Source organism: Equus quagga, chromosome 11 (assembly GCF_021613505.1).
Source record: "Equus quagga isolate Etosha38 chromosome 11, UCLA_HA_Equagga_1.0, whole genome shotgun sequence".
In the NCBI taxonomy this organism is placed as follows: domain Eukaryota; kingdom Metazoa; phylum Chordata; class Mammalia; order Perissodactyla; family Equidae; genus Equus; species Equus quagga.
The window spans coordinates 56,924,447-56,945,949 of record NC_060277.1 but is presented as its reverse complement, the minus strand read 5'-3'; the positions used below and the strand labels follow the sequence as shown (position 1 = coordinate 56,945,949).

Sequence of the window (21,503 nt, the reverse complement as noted above, 5' to 3'; positions counted from 1 at the left end):
CTCCTCTTCAGTCTCTATGTCTTTTTTCTGTTTTGTTTCCTGTCTAATTTTTTTAAAGACAGTAACTTAAAAGGTTGAGCAAGGAGATGGTAAAACTTTCTCTCTGCGGAGACCCCGGAGATCCCTGATTCAGAAGCCCCAGGCCAGACTCTCTGGGCTTGTGTTTAGGAGAAGCTCTTTGGAAGGCCTCTAGGTACTTCTCTGGGATCAGAGCATGCCAGGCGCTGCCTGTGGGGTCAGGGGCTCTGTCACCTACTGCCCCAGCTGAAGGCAGTGGGGAGCGAGGCAGCAAATGCAAGTCCAAAGCAGATGTTTCTGGGCTTACAGTCCCTGAGATTACTGCATTCTGTGCCCTTGGGTCTCATTCTTCCTCCAAGCTGAGGTCATAATGTTAGAACTAGCAGAGGTCTCAGATATCATCTAGCACTTTCCAAACATTTCTGTAAAGTAGTGGAACCTTTTCTCCACAAGTAGAATTCTACAGAGAATCGCGATGTTCAAAATAGATGAAAGCAGAGCTGCCCTGACAGCCATAGGGTGGGGGCCCCTGAACTCCGTGCCGTAGGGTGGGGCCCCCGAACTCCATGCAGTAAAGGTGCCTCAGTGACCCTCTGCAGAGCTTCCCCAATCCTCCAACCCCTTTGTTTTACCCAGGGAGAAACAGGCCCACAAGTGCTGCAGGCCTGGGGAGCTAATCTAGTCACGGCTCCGTGCTGCCTGCCACTTGATCCCCAGAGCCCAGGAGGGACTGAATCCAGCCCTGCCTTGGTGGTTCTGGTGCTATGGGTGCTCTGAGCCATGTTTTTGAGACACTCCCTGCAGTCTTCTGAGGGATCAGGTTTAGCTCTCCTTTGACTTTGGTGGACCATCCTTGGGGCCTGCTCTTTGTCCCGGGGCTTCTGCTGTTTAGGCTGGGGGTAGGAGCTGGTCTTCACTTACTGGAAAGAAGTACAAGCCAGAGGCTCTGCTGGAGGAACTTTCATGATAGGGTGACACGAGGCGGCAGTGCAGAGTAGAGGTGTGTCCAGACTGCTGTGGGAGCCTTACGGAGGGAGAGGTGGGGAGGGCCTCGGAAAACATTATGAGTCGATAGGGAGATGGGTAACTGGGCAGACATGTGGTAATGCTGGCCCTGTAAAATGTTAATGGTAGAATCTAGGTGTAGGGTATATAGTATCCACTATAAGATTCTTTCAGCTTTCCTCTACTTTTGAAAATTTTTGTGATTGTGTTGGGGTGGGGAAGTATCCTGAGGCCTTGAAGGATGAGTAGGAATTTGGTTTTGTTTTGTTTAAAGATTGGCACCTGAGCTACCATCTGTTGCCAGTCTTTTGTTTTCTTCTTCCTCTCCTTTCCTCCCCAGAGCCCCCCAGTACCTAGTGGTATATTCTATTTGTGGGTCCTTCTGGTTCTGCTATGCGGGACGCCACCTCAGCATGGCCTGATGAGTGGTGACATGTCCGTGCCCAGGATCCAAACCGACAAAACCCTAGGCTCTGAAGCGGAGCGTGCGAACTTAACCACTCAGCTGGGAGGCTGGCCCCAGGAATTTGTTTGATGGAAAAGGAGGAGAGGGACATTGCAGGCAGAGGGCTGACTTTTCAGGGGCCCCGAGCAGTGTGGGCTAGTGTCTGAGGCCATCTGCTATTCTAAGAAGTGGAGAAGGCCCATGGGCTCTAGGACATGATGCCACAAGCTTCTGCAGGGCTGGGTGGCCTTGGACTTGTTTCCCATGACATGTTGCTACACACCCCTTGGTGTGCGGGTCCTGTGTCTTGAAATTGGCCTGTACTGTGGATGGAAAGTGACTGACCTCCTCCTTTTCCCCTCCCCAACGCAGGGCTCCAGGCTTTGCATTGCTTATCAGAGATTTTTTGCAGACCCTCTAGTCCCGGTTTTATCTGTACTGGCAGGAGCACATTCAGGCCGGCAAGGAACACTCCTGGTAGCCCAGGAAAGGTTTGTGGCAGACAGCTGAAAGTCAGGTGCTGCTGCGCCTTTTTCCTCTGTCCCCGGCTCCAGCTTTCCCATTCTTCCATCCCACGCTCTTTGGCAGGTCTGCAGCATTTCTTCCAAAGCGCTGGGCAAGACCTACTGCTCGAGTACTGGCCAGATGTCTTTCCTATTGGTTAGCAGGGGCTGGCCTTTTAAAGTAAACCTAAGTCCATGCTTCCTTGTGAGCCGTAAGTAGATGCTCCCTGCACTCTAACGATGTTATAAATTCTATGATTATTCACGTTGTTCACTTCAGTCCTGGCTGTTGGGATCTTTCACATGGTCTAATGTGATTGCTCCTCTCTTAAGTTTGGGCATTTTAATTAATTTATTTGTTTTTAATGTTGAGAGCCTGGCTTCATTTTCGCATCACTCATAAGCATACTTTATTTCTGTAATTAGGGTTTCCACTGTGCTGTTGGGCTTTCCTGTGTCTGTGATCATCCCTGTGGTGACTGAATTTGACCTGCGAGTGTCTGTCAGCACCCATGGCAATTATTGTGTGCTAATCCATCACAAATGGAGACCCGGCCAGGCCCCAAGGCCCAGGCTGGTTCTCAGTGCCCCTCTCCTGGCTGGCCTGGGGACATGCACCATTCACAATGGTAAACAGGGTGTGTTTTGTGGTGTTTCACTCTTTTCTGGACCTTAGTGTCCTCTGCAATTATTTTTTTTAATTTTTGGTGAGGAATATTGGCCCTGAGCTAAGATCTGTTGCCAATCTTCCTCTTTTTTTTTTTTTTTGCTTGAGGAAGATTAGCTCTGAGCTACTATCTGTGCCAGTCTTCCTCTACTTTATATGTCACTTACCACCAGAGCACGGCTGATGAGTGGTGTAGGTCCACGCCTGGGTTCCAAACCTGCAAACCCAGGCTGCCAAAGTGGAGTGTGCCAAACTTAACCACTAGGCCACCGGGCTGGCCCCCCTGGGAGGTATTTGAGGGAGCTCCACAAGCAAGTTTCAATGAGAGCATGAGTCAGCCTGCCGTTCAGAGCAGGGAAGGCCTGAGGAAGCCAGGCCATAAAGTGATAAGGGCCTGTCTTCAGAGAGATGTTGCTTCCAAGGGTAGAGAGGGCTCTAATGGTGACTGGGGTTCATGAGAGTCACCTTTGTCCTGCCGCAGAGCCATGTGGGAGCTGCTGAGCTTCTGAGACCTCAGCAAGATGGCAGACGTGCCACCGAAATGTACCTAATGCAGTCATAAAATACATTCCTGCTGTTGCTTGGAGTATGAATAAACTGATCTCATCTTTTGGAAGGGTCTTTTACTATTACCAATCAATTTTCTAAATAGTCATACCCTTTGACCCACAAATTCCACTTCCAGGAGCTCATTCTATGGAAGTGCTGGCACAAATGCAGAAGCACATATATATACAAATGTTCATTGCTGCACTATTTGGGTGGGCCCAAAAAAGAGAGACCACAACCTAAATGCCCAGCAATAGAAGAATGGTGATATATGTTATGAGACAGACACAAAAGAATGAGGCAGTCTGTACAAAGTGATGGGGAAAGGTGTCTGGAATATTTTGTTGAAGAGAAAAAGCAAGCTGCAGAGAATCATATCCTTATATTTTAAAAATGATTTATACAAATGTGTATTTATGTACATACAACAGTATATACGTAAGGACATTTGTCTATCTATTGAAAAAGAACTTGTTTCCTTTATGGTAGGAGGAGACAATGAGGAAGGGGCCTTCCACTTTGCATCCTACACACTCATCTGGCTTTATGGATGAGCACGTACTCCTTTTGTGACTTTTAAGAGTCAGTACACATTTTTCCAAAGTAAATAGAATGTAACAAAAAGTGTACCCAGCAGGCTAGCCAGAAGTGTGTGTGTTCCCTAGGAGCTGAACAGGACCTGCCGGGCCATGCAGCAACGCATTGTAGAGCTCATCTCCCGAGTGTCCAACGAGGAGGTCACTGAGGAGTTGCTGCATGTCAATGACGACCTCAACAACGTCTTTCTCCGATATGAGAGGTGGGAGCCAGGGTCCTTTTTTTTTCCCTTGAAAAGATTATTGCCATAACAGAGGGATTTCTTGTATAAACAAAGGACAGAGAGAGAGAGAGAGATTAGAGTTGGAAAATACTCACCATAGATACTAATTTGTTCCCAGATGACAGGCAAAATGCTTCTTGTTCTCCTGGGAACTTAGTAGCAGGAAAGTGACATACAGAATTGAGCTCTGCCCTTTGTCAGTCTCAGGCTGCTCTGCCTTCCCCACTACCCAACCCCTGGCACGAGGAGGACTGGGGGGCCTGGGGACTCTGGAGCTTCACACCTATTCCTTTGGAGAGCCTTTAAATTTGAAAAGGATTAAAGGGGGAAAAAAATCTCTACTAAGGAAAACAAATTTCCTCTTTCCCATCTTTAAAAAAAGAGAGATTTTTCCCTGTCTTTGCAAATGTCAGTGTGTCTGGAGCATTCAGAAGCAGGCAGGGTGTAAGTGGTGGAATGCTGCTGCGTAGGAAAAAACACACATTCATTTCAGTCCTTTTGGCAGTCAGATTATTTTTGGATTTGAGGTAACAAACTTGAAAATTCTTTTCTCTTTCCAAAACCTTCTCTTGGGAAAAAGTGAAAAGCATCTTATTCAGAGACAGTTTTCAATAGGTGTACTGGCAAGCACAGTTCCCATCACAGCACTCTGATGAGTGCACCACGGGCTTCCCTGAATCACCCAGCACTGGTGCCAGAAAGCACCCTGACAGGGCAACCTTCTCCTTCTAAGTCTGAGGCCTGAGTCCCCTGGTGCCTTGGGGCCCTGGCCTCTCTGCTGAGTCACGGCCTGGTGATCTGACATCATTTAGGGTCAGTGTGACACATACCTGCAGCTGAGGGTTTAGAGGGTGATTTTCTGTGGTTGTCACAAACCTAAGCTTTGTCTCAGCTTCAACTGTGGCAGTAGGGATGGGTGCCCCTGTGTCTGTCTGACAGATGAAGAAACCTGCAGTAAGAATGTGGGACCACCCAGGGTTGTGTCGCTCAGAGAATAGGAGCAGATCTGAGGTGCCTCAGCTCCCAGCCTGAGACCCCTTTCCATGTGATTCCCGTTTTCCCACTTTAGATGGGCCTGGCTTTTAACCTGTTAAACCCATTTTAGCCCCTTCTAGAATAGGATGACCGGAGCTAATGTGGGCCTTTTCACCCAAGTCTGCCAGTTCCAGCGGTACCACAAATTCAGAGGCCAAGCCTGCGGCCAACAGCCCCGAGGTGTCATTCTGGCTAGTGTGCCTTTGATAAGACAAATTGTCCCTTGAGGAGGGGGTGGGAAAGGTACTCCAGGGTTAGAAACTTTTCAGATTCTCCTTATAGATCATAGTTGAAAAAAACCACACGAGTCTTAAAACCACAGTCGTAACACATCATCCTAATCAGATTGTCCTCCTGGGGATCCCTGCTCACCAGGTGCTGACCCCAGCAAGTGGGGAGACCAATGTGGAGCAGCGACTCTCAGTAAAGCCTGGTTTCTCCGGGCTTCGGCTGGAAAAAGTCCCTTAGCTACCTCTTTGCCCATGGCATTTTGGAACTTTTAAATGCAGCAAACGGCAGCCCCCACACACATCTCACAATTGCTCTTCTATTCCCCACCTGGTATGCGAATGACTCTGGTATGGGAAAGGAGAGCCTTTCTGCAGTTGCTTCAGGCCAAGTCCCAATGGGATGACAGCCCCTTACTGGTTGGCCTAAGCCTCCTGAGCTACTGGGAAGCCTTTGCACCAGGCCAGAGGCCTGTACCTGTCTTCCTTCTCTAGGTGCCTGCCCTGTGTGTAGCCACCCCCTTTCCTCCAGCAAGGTGAGCTGGAGGCATTTTAGTGACATCAGCTAATTACTCCCCAGCACAGCTCTGTGAAATAGAGAGGGGGCTGCACTTCTTGCCTGGCTTTGCAGATAGACATTTGAGATGCCTCCAGGTAAAGTGGTTGGCCCAGCCTCCCCTCCAGGGCCAAGGGAACACTCTCTGGGCCCAAGGTGTGTGGGTACAGCTGGGGGTGCTCGTAATGGCTTCCTGGATGTGTCAACCAACACCCTTCTCCCTCACCTCAGGGTGCCCATGGTGAGGCCAGGAGGCTGATCATCCTCTGGGGGAGTCCATGCAGAGAGGGGGTGGTGAAGTTCTGCATGTGTGAGTCCACTCCCTCTAGCCCCCTAAAAGGGCCTGGTTAGTCTCCTTTCCCAGAGCCAGAGCCTCGGTCTCTGCTGGCCTCCCAGGCCCCTCGGTATCTGGGAGCTCTTCACAGGACTAGTGAGCCTCACAATGCCAAGTCATCCCTCTCTCCTTACTCTGCTTCCCCTTCCCCCATTAGGTTCGAACGATACAGGTCGGGCCGATCAGTTCACAGTGCCAGTAATGGAGTAAGTATTCCTTCAGAATTCTCTCATCTCTGGACGCCGGGAGACCTGCCTCAGTTTGGTCTCATCTTCGTTTCTCTAACTGGGGTTAAATATTTGGGTAATTGAAGAGCAAGCTCTGGTTGATGGGATACGGAAAAGTGCTAGCAGGCGCATCGCTGGCAGGAGAGTGGCAAGGAAGCCCCAAGTTACAGCTCCCAGGGCAGTCACTGTTCTGGGGACCGAGTTAGCCCTGCCTTCTTTAAGTGGGGGGGAGGTCCAGTGGGTAGGGGCTCACTAACAGCCCGTGCCCACTGTGGACCCCTGAAGTCGAGGTAAGGGAAGCTGCCTTTCTCCTGTACTGGTACAGTGTCGCTGCTTTTCCTCTGGAACGCTGCCCAGTGCCTGCTGGCTTTTACCTTGGAGCCCACACAAGGGCTCTGGGGCTCACCGCCGTCTCATGCTCTGACAGGTACTGAATGAAGTGACCGAAGACAACTTAATAGACCTGGGGCCGGGGTCTCCAGCGGTGGTGAGCCCCATGGTGGGGAACACGGCGCCTCCATCTTCTCTCTCCTCCCAGCTTGCAGGCTTGGGTGAGTGTCTCATAGGGGCGGAAGGAGCCTCCTTTGTGGGCTACTTCCTGGATATGAGTCTGGGCTGACGGCCTCTTTCTCTCTCTTTGTTGGAAGGCCTGAAGAGAGCTTTTTGAGGAATCCACGGGGAAGTGTATTCCTGAGTCCTGGCCAATCTTACCACCTTCCGTTCATAACTTCTTTCCCTAGACTTAAAGTTTATACCTGTGTTGGAAGGCAGGGGTGGGGAGAGTTCCAAGAAACTGGAAGTTGTTTGCTGTTTGCTGTTTAAAGAAAGGTGGCTGCTGTGTTTTATCTCGAATACTCCCTATGGTTGAAGTGATTTCTTTTTCAACATCAACCCGGCCAAGGATGGCAAATAGGTTTCAGTTCATTGGCTGCTTGGAACACAGATTTAAGCAGGATGCTGAAGCCACATCAGGGCTTGGAAGATGAGTGTGTGATTGAATGCTGATGTCTGCCGCGGGCTTGGAAACAGAAAGTGGTGGCGCTGACATATTTGCTCTCCTTGAACTAACAACAAGCTAAAGTACTCTCTTGTCTGAAACCTAAAAGAAAGAAACTCACCACTTGTCCACAGTTCATTCCGTTTAAAAGTGTATATATGACTGTAGTTGCTACAAATACACTGGATGATAGCAATTTATAACAAAATTATAGTATTGAAATAAGCATGGCCCTCTCAAAATTCTTCTACTTTGCTTTTCTATTTTCTTTTTTTCTTAATATTTATCTTTATACCTTCATTTCATTTCAATTGAATTGAGCTCTTATTTAGTGGCCCTGTCAGTTGCTGTGATTCTGGCTTCTCAATATCTCATGTATCTATAGCCAGCGTTTCTCTTTCAGAACAGATTTCTCTGCCTTCAGTTCATCCAGCACATGGCCAGATTTAGTACCCAAAATTCAAATTGAATTCTGCTGCCTCCCTTTTTAAGAAAAGCCTAGTATTTTTGCCATCAACTCCTTTACCCGGCATTGGAGGCTCTTCACCAGCCATGTCCCACCTGCCTTTCTGGCCTCATCCTCCTTTAATCTCTCTCCATGAGCACTGTTCACTTCACACACCCTGGACTTCCCAGTGCCTTTGTACCTGCCATTTACTCCTTCTTCCACAGCATAGTCCCACTTGTCCTTACAGACCCACTCTTGTGTCAGTGTTGAGTCTTTCCCAATATCTCCAGCTAAATACTGCTGTTGTCTGTCTGTCTCCCACCTACTCTGTATGCACCTCGAGGCCAAGGACCACATCAGATTCAATGGTCCACTCAGGATCTAAAACATGGTGGGTACCTGAGCAATATTTGTCAAATAAATAAATGACCCAGGTCCTTAGACACTGTGATCGAGTTAATGAAAAATGCAGGGGCCGGCCCGGTGGCGCAGCAGTTAAGTTCCCACGTTCCTCTTCTCTGTGGCCTGGGATTCGCCGGTTCGGACCCCAGGTGCAGACACAGCACCTCTTCACACACCATGCTGTGGTAGGCGTCCCACATAGAAAGTAGAGGAAGATGGGCACGGGTGTTAGCTCAGGGCCAGGATTCCTCAGCAAAAAAGAGGAGGATTGGCAGTAGTTAGCTCAGGGCTAATCGTCCTCAAAAAAAAAAAAAAAAGAAAAATGCACTGACAAGGGCATTGTGGGAAATCTTCAGGGGCATTGGCCCTAGGCCCTGCCTCCTTACTGCCAGCAATCTTCCTTTTATTCATAGTGACTTTCTCCACCATGAACAGCGTGGGGATCAGCAGCTGTTCTGTCCCCCATCTGAGCCCCACCCGTGGCTCCTCCTGCATGTGATGGGCTAGGAGTGCAGAGAAAAGTCCTGTGTACCCCCTACCCAAGCTCCCCATAGACCTTTAACCTGCCCAGCTGGCACCCTAAGTCTGAGAACCTCCATTAAGTCCACACTCCACATTTTATTCTCATCCTCCTCTCGTTTGTTTTGTTGCCACAGACTTGGGGACAGAGAGCGTCAGTGGCACCCTCAGTTCACTCCAGCAGTGTAATCCCCGCGACAGCTTTGACATGTTTGCCCAGACAAGAGGGAACTCCTTGGCCGAGCAACGCAAGACGTATGTGGGGGGCATTTTAATGGCTTTCAGAAGATATTGGGGGAAGATTGATCCAGGCCTGGTCACAGGCCAACACAAAGAACCCTTTTATTTACCAGGTCCAGGACTGCCAAGAACTTTGAAATGTGGCTGTGAGGACTTGGCAGTAGACACAGATGTTGAATGAATGCCACCCCCCACCTTGGGTTTGATTGTAGTTGGATTTCTCCCATCAGTCACAGGGAGTGCTCTGCTGTTCTCTTTGCTCCCCATGCTGCTGCTGCAGAAACCTTGTCTGTAGGAGGAGCTGGGAGCTAGGAGGGTGCAGCTAGGCGGGGATGAATTCATTCCTAGCAGCGTGGTTTTCCTGCCCAGGGATATGGGCAGAGGCTTCCCTGACAGCAGCTCTGACCAGGATGGGCCATATGGAACTGGGGGAGTTGATTCCAAAATAGACAATGCCCAGCATCTCAGGGAGGCGCTGGAACCTGCTTTGAACTTTCTGTTCAGCCTAAAGGCAGGGGAGGAACACTTTTCCCCACCTTTCCCAGGGGCGTGGGATCTTGATGCATTCAGCTTTCTGAGTCCCATGCTCAGGAATCAACGGGTTGACCAGAAACCCAGGGCTCCATGCACCCTTCACCAGAAAAAGTTGGTTTCAAAATGGATACAGTGAAAGAGATCAGGGAACAGAGGAAGACAGCCCTCATAATCAATGACAGACCCCAATCCCAGGCCAGGAGACTACCTCGTCAAATGCCACTGAGCCTGCTGCTTTTAAAATAAGAAGTAATGTTACTTTGCCTTTATTTAGCCCCTTCCTCTGAGCAGTTTCAGGGCACTTTTGACATCCTGTCATTGAGCTTTAGAGATGCCCTAGTATTGTTACTCAAGTGAGGGATGTTGAGTGTCGCAGACCCCAGAGGAAATGACCGGCTGAGCCAGTGCTAGAACCCAGGCCTCCTAGCTTCAGCTGCAGTCAGACAGATGGCACGAGCCTTTAGCCTGTGCCCAAATGCCAAGGCCTCAGGGAACATTTTTCTGAGTACATGTGAGGGAGGTCCCATGAATAGAAAGTGATTAAGGTCACTACCCCATCCCCTGTGACTGCTGGGGGTAACTGACTCTGCTTGTGCTGCTTCATCTCCAGGGTAACCTACGAAGATCCCCAGGCTGTCGGAGGACTTGCTTCTGCACTAGATAGTCGGAAACAGAGCTCCGAAGTGGTAGGTCTTTCACCCTGTGTTTCTGCCTGGAGTCCTCTGGAAGGAAAGTCAGGCAGTTTGGTAAAGCTGGATGGATAATTAAGCTGAATCTGGCTTGCATGGAGGGCACACTAGGGGAGACCAGGATAAGAGCACTGTATAACCTCATTGAGTCCTTGTCACACCCTGTTGGTGATGCTCCTTGTCAGCTTTCCCATGACACCCAAGAGGAAACAGGCCCAGAGAGGTGGTGACATGCCCAGGGCACCAAGTGAATAGACAGCAAGCAGGGACCACTCCCAGGAGATCCACCCCCCAGAACCCCTACAATCCCTACCTTCGTGGCCCCAAGCTCTCAGGACATGGGTCTCCTATGGCCAAATGTTTCAGTGCCCTGGGGGTGGACAGCGCTCTGACCAAATAATGGCCCTTACAAGGAAGGGAGTGCTGATCTGAGCCACATCTCTGCTGATCATTTGTAGCAGGCCTAGCCTAGCCAAGCAGTGCTTCCCTTTAGAAGGCAGCTGACAGTCAGGATTTATTTGGGGAGCTGGGGCTGGAGGGGTGGGAGGAGTGGTTGGATGATGGCTAGGAGGGTGTTCTGGGAAGTTCCATGTCTGGAAGGAGCAGCGCTAAAGCCAGAGGTACTTTGAAGTGGAGAGTGATACTTGTTGGGGCCCCAAGATGCAGCCATGGTTTCTGTAAGATTTCAGATCACTGCAGGGGAAAGGATTTATGTCTCAATGCTTCTCTTGAGATTGTTTCTCTTTTTGCCTAACTAAGAAATGTGTGTGGCAGTGTGTGAATGACTGTCTGTTTGCAGGGGCAAGGAGAAGGGAGGCTGTTGGGACAACCATCCCAGACAGCTAGAACTCCTTTCAGGGTCCCCCAGCTGGGCTAGAAAGGGGCAGTGTTCATCTGCCCACTGGATGGGGAGGTTTGCTTCCCAAATTCCAATTCTTGGCCTCCTGCAGCCCCTGTCCAAATGGGCCCAGGCAGGCAGCAGGGCTGCTGCCTGGTTTCTGTGGGAAAGCTCTCCTTGGGGGAAGGGACTCCTTGCCTCTTCTGGTCTGGCTCAGTCAACTTGTTAGGAGGGCTGTGCATTCCTCTGCACTGGCCACCAGGGGGCACAGAAGAGCCAGCCCGGCTGCCTTGGGTTCTCAGTACCCTGCCTTTCAACAGAGGGGTGGGCAGTACCCCCTCTCCAAGAACCCTCAAGACCAGAAGTCCCAAAATCTATGCAGCGGTCATAGTTCTGTTTCTCCCGTTACTTAGAATGCCTCTCACCAAACTCAGGGAGGTGTTAGGGAGCCGGGCTGAGGGCCTGCCAGCACACTGCCAGGTGAGGACGTCCCCTCCTCCTGGCTAACCCTGGCCTGGCCTGCAGCCTCATCCGTCAGCCAGGCTGACCTGGTTTGCTTCCCCCTCTGCCTCCAGGGCCTGCCCCTGTCCATGCCAGGGTGTGTCCTACCACACCTCTGCTGTTATCAGTGCCCAGGCCTGAGTCCGAGCACAGGAGATGTGGCCGGCTTCCCGCCCTTCACCCTTTGGGTGCGTGGCTTGGCCTGTCTCCCTGTTTTCAAAGGTCTTGATGACTCCAGCATGTTTTCCACATGATGGTAGGCAGATTGCTTTTCATGTTTACTGCTCGATGGGACGATACGGGGAAGCAGGGTCATGTTGGCTATGTGTGTCTGTGTGTGTCTGTATGTTTCTGCGTGTGTGTGTATATATCTTTGCATGTATCTATGTCTATGTCCGTCTCTGTGTGTGCGTGTGTGTCTTTGTATCTGTGTGTACTGTACACACATACTTTCTCACATTCATCTTTAGGCCAGTACTTTGGGTTATGTTGTTCCAGATCCTAAACCATGCTGACCTGGACCAAGGGAGAAATTAAGAACACACTACTATAAAGGGGAAAAAATTGTGTAGCTATGCCTCCACAGTGCAACCAAATCAGTAGTCTTAACTTTAAATGTTTTTGTCATTTAAAAAAAGGCAATATACCCAAATTCAGCCTTCAAGTTAAAGAGAGTGGAAAAAGAATACACAGCTAACTGAGTAGGAGGAAAAAGAGGAAAAAAAAAGCAGAAATAAGTTAGAAAAAAGTAGTAATTATTTTGTAAAAGCTGGTTCTTTGAAAAGTCGGCCCTTTACCAACCCTGGGAGCCCTAATTGGCAGAAACAGCCCTGGTCGACCTTCTGTGACCTCATGGAGATTTTTCAAGTATACAGGAATAGTTGACAGGAGTATATGTTACCCTGTTGGGATTCTTGGTTACTAAACTTCTCTTCTCTTTTCCAGGCAGGTAAGGGGGACATGCTGGAGGGGGTGGGGGCACTGAGTCACATCTTCCATGATAAACAGTCAACTCTGAACAGTGGCTTTTCTGTTTCCGTGATATATATACTATTGCCTTCTTTATCATGAGTCTTGCTGTGACTTTTCTTTCTGGGACTTTTCTGTCCTCGGCCCAGAAGAGAGGTAAAGGTGGGGACTCTGACCTGGAGCCCATAGACAGCTGGCTCATAACCCAAGGAATGGTGAGAGGTCACCAGTTGAGCCAAGCCCCCTGTCCACCCTGGCGCTTACTGTGTTACCTGCTGAGCCCTCGTGAGTCAGACAGTACAAGGCCATTCTCTCCCTCTGACTGGGGGCCAAATTTTCCCCTCCTGTCTTTATACAATCTCCTTAAGCCACAGACTTCCCGCCCCAGAAACACTTTCTCTGATTTTTTGCTGAGGTCCATGCTTCTGGACCTTACAGGTCTGGGGCATTTTCAGGAGTGAGGGGAGGGCCCCTTCCCTCCTTTTACTGTCTCTGGAGCTCTTGGCAGTATTCACTTTTCCAGGATGAGCACAAGTTACTGTGGCTTTTGTTTGGGAGGGGATGTTTCTAAGAGAATAGACTCAAAGCACCTGACCGGTCAGAAAAGCCCCCTCCAGCCTGTGAATTTGACAGTCCTAGGCTGATGGGTTTTTTTCATGTAGTTATTTTTGTCCACTACATCTGCCAGAAAGCTTTGAGACCTCTTAAAGAAACACACAAACAAATAGGAACAGAATAAAAAGACAAAACCAGGAGAGTTTAATATCATATCCACAGTTAGTTCTCATGAAGTAGAGCTTTTCTGATACAGAGACCTGAAAGGGTTTCTCCTGCCTCGTCTGATCAGGTGGCTCTGAGTCGGGTACATAGAGGGTGACCTCGTTCCAGGCTGCTTGCCTTGGAGTAATGATTTCATCTCAAAAGAAGCCACAGCCCTCACCAAGCACCTCTAACATAGAGGCCAAAGGTCTGTGCGTGTATGGTGGCGCTGGAGCAGGAGAGGATGCAGAGAGGGAAAGATGATAGAAACCGTGAAAGTGTAGGCCTCTGCCTTGCAGCCGGGGTCGGGGAGACACTGCACACACCACAGGGAAGAAGCACAACTGACCCCTGGGGACCGTGCCAGGCTGGGCCAGCATGTCCAAGACTGCAGGCAGCACAGAGGGGTCACCTGCCTGAGCAAGGTGTGACCAGCATGCAAGGACGTGGGCCACACAGAGTCATCAGAACTATGAGGGCGAGGGGTATCTTTCTGCCACCCGGCTTGGAGCTAGTGATCTTGGCACAGCCACACTCACGTGGGGCACGGCTCCCTCCACCTGTCACAGCAGCAGGCAGCCTGTCCTGCTCTGTTTCTGCACCAGATACCAAGGTCATTCTCAGAGACATGGGCTGCCTGGCCCCTCATTTGCTTCTTTAGGAGCAGGCTGAAGCTCTGGCCCACCTGTGTGGGTGGCCTTAGAGCAGGACTCCTGGAGACCATGTCCACTCCCTTGTCCAAATTGGGAGGATGCAGCCATATGTCCTTGTGCCTATTAATCCTGCAAAAAAGGATACTGCCCACACAAACTACCCTGAGGGCAGCCTGGCAGCTGGTGGTGGTGCCTGCCTCTGCCCACACAGGCCGCCCCCCCGGCCCTGTCCTCACCTAGAGCTCCAGTCTCCGACTTCCCAGAAAACAAGCCCGACTAACAGCTAACCTGGTGTCTGACCTGCCTGACTGCAGTGTTTTTTCTTTTAAATGTGTATTAATTGCTTTGCCTTATTTCCATAGTGTAGAATCCCTGAGCCTTTCCACACCTCCCAAGTACAGATTCTTTACTTGGAAACTTTTTGTACTATTGAGAGAGACCAAAAGGCTTTTAGTCTGTCCCGCACGTTGAGGGGGTGGTGCGAGCATTGCAGGGAGGATTTTGCAACCTCTCTGGAAATAGCATACCCAACCTACAGAAATTGCTCCTGTTGCAGTGGAAATTGGCCAGTTAGGTTTCCTTGTGCGGTTGGGGCTATGGAAGATGGGCCCTTGCTCTCCCAGGACTTAGGCATGTGGCTATCTGACGCCAAAGTTAACAACACTAGGTTCATTATCAGTTGAAGAGAACACTGAGAATCGTCACGAGCCAGGCTCCCTGGAGACTGCTGGTGCACATGCTCTCTCTCCCCTGCCCTCTGCAGCTCACGAGCCTTTTGCTTCTCCTGGCTGGCAGTCAGAGAGGAATGTCTCCCTAAATGCAGGGTGCAGCCAAGAAAATAGCCTGATGTGAGCGAATCTAAGTCCCAACAAGAACATGAGGGGGTTGGTAAAAAGAGCCTGCTGCTGCCAAAGCCCAGGCTTGGGCCAGAGGGTGAGGGACTCCCTCCTCAGACCTGGAGGACCCCCAGACACAGCAAGCCCAAGGCCACAAAGAGTGCTGCTGGGGCTGAGTCTGTGGGAGCACCTCTCCCCTTTGGGCAGGTGACCTTACTGCTCCCTGAGCAGAGCTGCCCTGCCTGCAGCCCAGTGAGGATCAGCTGACAGCAGACAGCTCACCCACTGCTCGTGTCAAAATCTGCCACTTCTGGCATCTGCCACGCCAGTTTGTCTTTGGACTCTGAAGGTGGACAGGGCTTCTCTAGCCATTGCCTCCGCTGAGCCAGCCCTGTCCAGCCTGTCATCAGAGAGAGGTGGCTTTAGGTGCTGGTCTTTGTTGGAGGGTGTTCCCGTCCTAGCTTCCTTTATTTTTCCTCTCTTCACATCTCTTTCCCTTTCTGCCTACCTTCTCCAGCTCACACTCTTCTTCAGACCCCTTGGACCAACCTTCAGCTTGAATCATTGCCCAGACAGATGCTAAAACCATGGCATATCAGAGCCCACAGTCTCTTAGGGATCAGCTGGGCCAACCCTCATTTGACAGATGAGAACACTGAGGCCTCACAGGGGCCTGGTGATGTGCCCAAGGCCACGGGGCAGAAACAGAGTCCAGTGCCTTCTCTAGTCAAGGCCTCTCCTTTCCTTTCTGTCCACCTGGACAGGGGAGCTTCCTCTTCCTCCCCCACGGTGTCTTCAGTTCCTCTTTGTAGAGCAGTGACATGTTCAGTCTGTGTCTGATAGCACCTGCATTATTAGCAGGAACTTTACCCTGGTGTAATACTCAAAGCATCGATATACAGGGCAGCAGGTTTATACAGCTAGGGTGCTATGTCCAACCCCGAGTAAGCAAACCCCTGCCTTACGTTAGATAAGCTTTACTGTTAGCACACACCCTGGCTCCACAGTGATTCACACCCTGAGGCCAAGTGTCTTTCATCCTGTAAGGAGTCAATTCCAATAATTTCTGACGTCCCTGGGTTTCTGAATTAGAAAACAGAAACACCAGCCTGGAAGTTCAGGGACTCAGAGTCCTGACGGGTGAAAGGTAAGTATGACCTGGGCATCACCGTTTCTCAGATGAGGAGACCAAGGCCAAGAATCGCCCAAGCCCCTGCCCCTACCTCTCCACCCGAAACTCTGAGGCTTTGTAGGACAGCAGAGGCTCGGGAGTTCCTGGGTGAGGAAGCAAGTCTAGAGAGAAGCCACTCGCCTCAGGTCTTGGCCCAGTAAGTGCTGGGACCCTGGCGAGCCCAGTGCTCCCTCCTCAGCCTGGCTCCCGCAGCTTTGCTGTCCCATAGGTATACTACTTATTTGGACAAGTCTAGGAGAGGGAAGAAAAGTGTTCCCCTGATCCAGCTTTTGTGGAATTTTTTTTTTTTTTTTTTTTGAGGGAGTGATGAGTTTCTCAAATGTCACTGTTTATTTTCTGAGTGTGCTGGCTCTCAAGATTAATAGTCAAACAAGAAAACTGGAGCATGATCCCTGGCCTCGAGGGACTTTTTTTTTTTAAACATTTTTTTTAAAGATTTTATCTTCTTCCTTTTTCTCCCTAAAGCCCCCCAGTACATAGTTGTATATTCTTCGTTCTGGGTCCTTCTAGTTGTGGCATGTGGGATGCCGCCTCAGCGTGGTTTGATGAGCAGTGCCATGTCCATGCCCAGGATTTGAACCAATGAAACACTGGGCTGCCTGCAGCGGAGTACATGAACTTAACCACTCGGCCACCGGGCCAGCCCATCGAGGGACTTATTTTTGAACATTAACAAAAAAATTATAAGCAAAATCTGAAGGTTTAAGGCCCACGACCCCTTAATGGCTTTTTTCAAGCTTTTGCCACACATTAGGAAGCTCTGCCTATCGGATCTCTGTTTCTTCTGGGTGAACTAAAGCTGGTGGGTGTGAGAAAGGCCAGCACACACTCCAGCCGCTGTTGTTGGACATGTTTTCTCTTTGGAGAGTCGGCGGACTTTCCAAGCTTTAGTTCTGGGAACTTGGCATGGCACACATCCTCCCAGAGGCCAGGCATTCTGACTTAGAAGCATCAGGATAATGAAAATTGGCATCTGCTGTTAGGAGAACGTGTCAAGACAGAAGCCCTGCCAGCAAGCATTGTGTTAGCAGATCGAGCTCTGCTTTCTTTTTGGTTGGGAAGGTGGGTGCTGCCTCAGGTGCTATTAGCACGTTCGTCGGGCGTTTGTGCCCTCCAGAGTAAGAAGCACATGTTCTTTGTCCCTAGGAGTCATTTCAGGTGATTTGATACTCCTTGATATTTTTTCATTTCAACCTTCTTAAGTCCCCAGTAAGTCACAGAAATAAAATGGCAACATAGACAGAATCTTCCTAATCCGATCAAGGTTGCTCCAGCTTTTCTGAAAATGCGTGTGGACTGCACACGCTGGGTCTGTAGTTAGGCACGGGCAGTGAAGCTGCTGCAGGTAACCAGAGCGAGGGGTCTGCCGACTCGCCGAGGGTGTGCCCATGTGCAGGGCTCCGGCAGAATGGCAGCCCTGCTCAGTGTGCTCAGGCAGGCAGAGAAGTCCTCGCTCCACCGTGCACCCCAAACCCGGTCAGTGGCAGCTTCTACCTCCTGGAGTGGCTTGTCATGTCAGGGCAGGGCTGGTGATGTGAAATCTTTGCTCTTTTCCTTTAAGGTCATGCCATTTTTTAGATTTGGCAAACACTAAGGCAGTCCTTTTACTGCTTATTTTAACTTTATTCTTACACTAGATTGTGACACTGAGGTGAAGCCAGCTGTAGACATAGTGCTGGTGATTTTTCTAGAAATCATGGGCTGGTGAGTGAGCTCCTGGGAGGTATTTCCCAGACCCAGGCTAGGTGAGGAGGCAGGTCACCTCTATTAAGGGCAGTCAACTCATTTCTCTAGGCTGGGAGCCAGCATTTCATTAATGCAGATTCTAGGGGGTTAAACGTTACCTTTACTTCTTGTCACATTATATCTTACAGCAACTTAAGTATTTCTAGCCAAATGCATTTTTCAGGATCACTGCCCCTGAGGCCCTTGGCACAGGTGAGCCAGGTGCGGAAACTGCTCAGGCACCCATCAGGTGCGTCTTCGTTTGCTCAGGAGCCCAGTCACCCCCCTGGCCACTGCTCCCCAGATCTCCAGGTCACTAATCCCCAGGTCTCAGTTGAACTTCTTTTCTTTGACTACTGAAGCACAGACAGCCGTTGAAAGCTGGAAAGAAAGGATGAGACTAAAGGAAGCTACTGCATTCAGGGCTGCTTCATGATTTTCCCCTTAAAGAAAGACAAAGACAACTAAAGTCCCACGAAAGTCCCTTCTGTCATCAAAGCCCTCATTTTTGCCATGTTTCTCGTGGTGGTGAAAGATGCCTACCTTCTGGCAGCCAGGCCACACCCAGGCCCTGGGTGCTTCTCCTCCCACTCAGAAATGCAGTGGGCTCACGTTTTGAAATTCTTCCAGTGAGCAAACAGAGCCCTGCCGTGCTCCCAGGGCTGGCTGCAGTGCGCCCCTGCTCTGGCAGACTGCCACTTGGCCTCCCCAGTGGTGTCAAGGGTCTGCTAGGAACTCCTCGAGTCACCCCCAGGGACTGGGTTCAACAGCAGGTAGTCAGTACTCTTCCAACTGTCATAAACGGATGAGCTCAAAATCAGCCTGCAGTACCAGCACCTTCCTGAGATTAGAAGGTGCTTTGCAACCCTGGGCTGAGAGAAGACCCCGTGATGCGAGGGCTGACACACGTAGTCAAAAAGTTCTCCATTTCAAGAACACGTACCACCGCCCTCCCTCCCTCCCCCGTCAGCCCTGCTTCTTAGAATTGGCCACCTCATTGCTTTCCCCACCTGCCTTTTCACATGTGGCTGCCTCGTGTTGCCCGCGCCTGCTGTGCCAATGTGTTTTTTTGCTCTTTGTACGTTTTGGTTTCGTTTGGGGGTTGCTTTTGACGATTTACTTTGTTCGGTGTTCTGTCTTCCCTCGCTGGCTGTGGGGCTGCCTGGCCCGCTGCTTGCCGCCTCCATAGATCCCCGTTGCGCAGCCGTCTGTCATGGACGACATTGAGGTGTGGCTCAGGACGGACCTGGTGAGACTCGACTTTTCTATTTTGTGCGTAGAGCGTGGTGAGGCAGAGGCCCTTCTGAGGACAGGTTTTGAGGGCACCTGCGGGGGACACTTCCCCGTGGTTGGTGGAGGAGGAAGGCTGGGGCAGGCACTGCTCCTGCAGCCACCAGCTCCTCGCAGCTGCCGTCCCATCCCACACAGGCGGATACCTGGAGGCCAGCTTCCACGGAGCACTGCTCTGGCACAGCCCTCCGCCTCGCCGCCGCCACGTGGGCTGGAAGAGGCAGAGCTGGGGTTGCAGCCTAACTCTGTCTGCCTCCAAAACACACTTTTTCCCCAGTGACTCTTCAATTTTAGGTGTGTGTGTGCTTGGGTTCTTTTGCTTTTTTGTTTTTTGAGTATTTTTTCTTTTTGTTTTTTGTGGGGGTTTTTTTGTTTTCATTTCTTTTTTTCTCTAATTTGTGAAATATACTTAGAGATGAGTCGGGTGTTTGGTTTTTTTTTAATTCACTGTCATTCCCCTTTCCCAATAACTTCTGGTATCTTGAATCTAAAAGAACCCCTGCCCCAGGGAACATTGTCTTTATCCCCAAGAGACAGGGTAGGAAGGTGAGGACATCATGCTTCTGTAAATGGCAGCAGGTCCTGAGAAAGGAGGGCTGCAGTCTCTGGTCCCTCACTCTGTCCCTTACTCCCACTTTCACTCTCAGCGGCCTGTGTGGGAGGTGGGGTGGGGTCGTTGACCAGGGGCTGATGAAGAAATGCACTCTAGGAGGGGAAGTAGCTTGCCCAAGGTCATGGGCTGGTCAGATTCTCCCCCAGACCTGGAGATGCCTTATCTCTTGCTCCTAGCTGCCTCCTCTTCAGGGGCCCTGTTCCTGGAGCAGAGCAGTTCTTTAACCACAGTGTCAGCCTGGTTGGCTGCAGGCTGCTGACATGGCCCCTCCCACACTAGGACATAGACCTCAGATGAGGCCTCTCACGGCTATGGGCCGCCTCCCTGGAAGGCCAGACTTTCCCAAAACATTCATTGCTCAGCAAGGCAGCCACTAGGTGCCAGGGGAGGAAGAAAACGCCTCATTATATCTTTCCCAAGGGAATGCCTGGAAAAGAAATAGCTCCTCTCATGGAAGCAAAGCAGGAAGGGCCAAGCCCGTCACCTCAGAAGGGGTCCAGAAAGGGGGACAGACCTGTTCAGCAAGGCTGCACAGCAGGTCAATGGCAGAGCCAAGAGGGAAGCCAGGTCTCCTGGCCCAGCCAGAGGCCTTGTCTACTTCCCCATCTGGCCCCCTTTCCTGTCACTGTCTGTACAGTGAATTCCCAGCCCCCAGGCAGCCCTAAGAGCTCAAGTGGCCCCCGAGTTGTACAAAGAAAATCCAGTCTGATCCCCTCTCATTGTTGAGAGTGCACAGAACCTCCATGGCTCCTCAGGGGCCAGCAGCTGGTGATGGGATCTGGGCTGCAGGAGGAGGCTGGCGCAGCTCCTAGGAGGCTGCAGGACATGGCCTCTGGCCCGACAGCGCTCCACTGCCAAAGCACTGCCGGGTCTTAGGCCCTGTGCCATGGGCATCACAGCTCTGTCCTTTCCAGACTTCCCAGCTATTGATGTGGACAGTGACTTCCCAGAACCCTGTGGCTGGCTGCCAGGGAACGCTGAGTGGAGGAGCGCGTGAGGGGCCCTGGTGTGCCTCTGGCTCAGCCTCCTGTGGCCCTTTCTAGGGGAGTGTTGATGCCGGGTGGGGAGAGGCCTGCCGCCATCCTCCGCTGAAGCTCTGCCCAGAGAGCCGGATTGCACCTTTTTGGCGATTTTTCTTTCTGGCCCTTCTGGAGGATCAAAACCTAGAACCTATTCAGTTGTTTGCTGGGTTTTTTTGTTTGTTTTTTTGCTTTTTCAAAACAAAGTTCCTGTTTGTCCAAAGAGATGATCAGTACTTTGCTATTATAGAAATCTGAGGATGGGATGTAGGAAGTTTTGCTCAGGCTGTCGTGGGCAGTGCTGCCCTGGCATGGCCGCTGGTGGGGAGAGGCAGTAGGGCGGGTGGGGCCCTAAAGCCGTTCTCTCTGCTCCTCCCACAGAAGGGCGATGACCTGGAGGAGGGCGTCACAAGTGAAGGTATGGCCTGGTCGATGACTTCAGCCCCTCTCCCCGCACCGTTTGCTGCTCTGGCCCCAGGCGGTCGGGTACACAAAGGCTGCACCCCACCACCTAGAGCCCCCACTGCCAGAGCACCGCCTGGTGTCTGGCCTGGGCTGGGCCTCCTGTGCTGGGGGCTTCTTGGCTCTGTCCCATCCAGGCCTCATGCTGATGAGGAAAGTGTCAGAAAGAGCGTGTGATTTTCAGAAGGTCACAGAGCTAGTGAATAGAAGGTACAGATTGCCATCCCAGGTCATCATGACCCCAAAACCTGCACACCTAACCAGTTTGTCCCCACCCCTGAATGCTCACTGCTGAGAGGCAAGACACATGCCATGCAATCCACAGGGTGCACAGGGAGCCTCTCCGGGCCTGGTGTCCTGTGACCTCACTTCTAGGGGGGCCAGTTGATGGGTTGAGTGGGGAAGTTCCCATCACTGTCCTCCCAGTCCCC

The 21,503-nt window shown here is 51.0% G+C and overlaps 1 protein-coding gene across 10 annotated transcripts in view; it reads left to right on the top strand.

Annotated features, from left to right (window-relative positions):
- Positions 1-21,503, top strand: part of TOM1L2 (target of myb1 like 2 membrane trafficking protein) — a 113,599-nt gene that overhangs the window by 87,244 nt on the left and 4,852 nt on the right. For 4 of the 10 annotated variants that reach the window (XM_046677304.1, XM_046677301.1, XM_046677306.1 and 1 more), the window contains 8 exons: positions 3,853-3,986; positions 6,317-6,365; positions 6,814-6,937; positions 8,890-9,007; positions 10,137-10,212; positions 12,673-12,738; positions 18,878-18,937; positions 20,992-21,028. In XM_046677304.1, the coding sequence (XP_046533260.1) occupies positions 3,853-3,986; positions 6,317-6,365; positions 6,814-6,937; positions 8,890-9,007; positions 10,137-10,212; positions 12,673-12,738; positions 18,878-18,937; positions 20,992-21,028 (664 nt within the window). Of the gene's footprint in view, positions 1-3,852; positions 3,987-6,316; positions 6,366-6,813; positions 6,938-8,889; positions 9,008-10,136; positions 10,213-11,628; positions 11,811-12,672; positions 12,739-18,877; positions 18,938-20,991; positions 21,029-21,503 lie in introns of those variants that run through there. The other 6 variants (XM_046677307.1, XM_046677303.1, XM_046677309.1 and 3 more) reach the window with 4 other exon arrangements.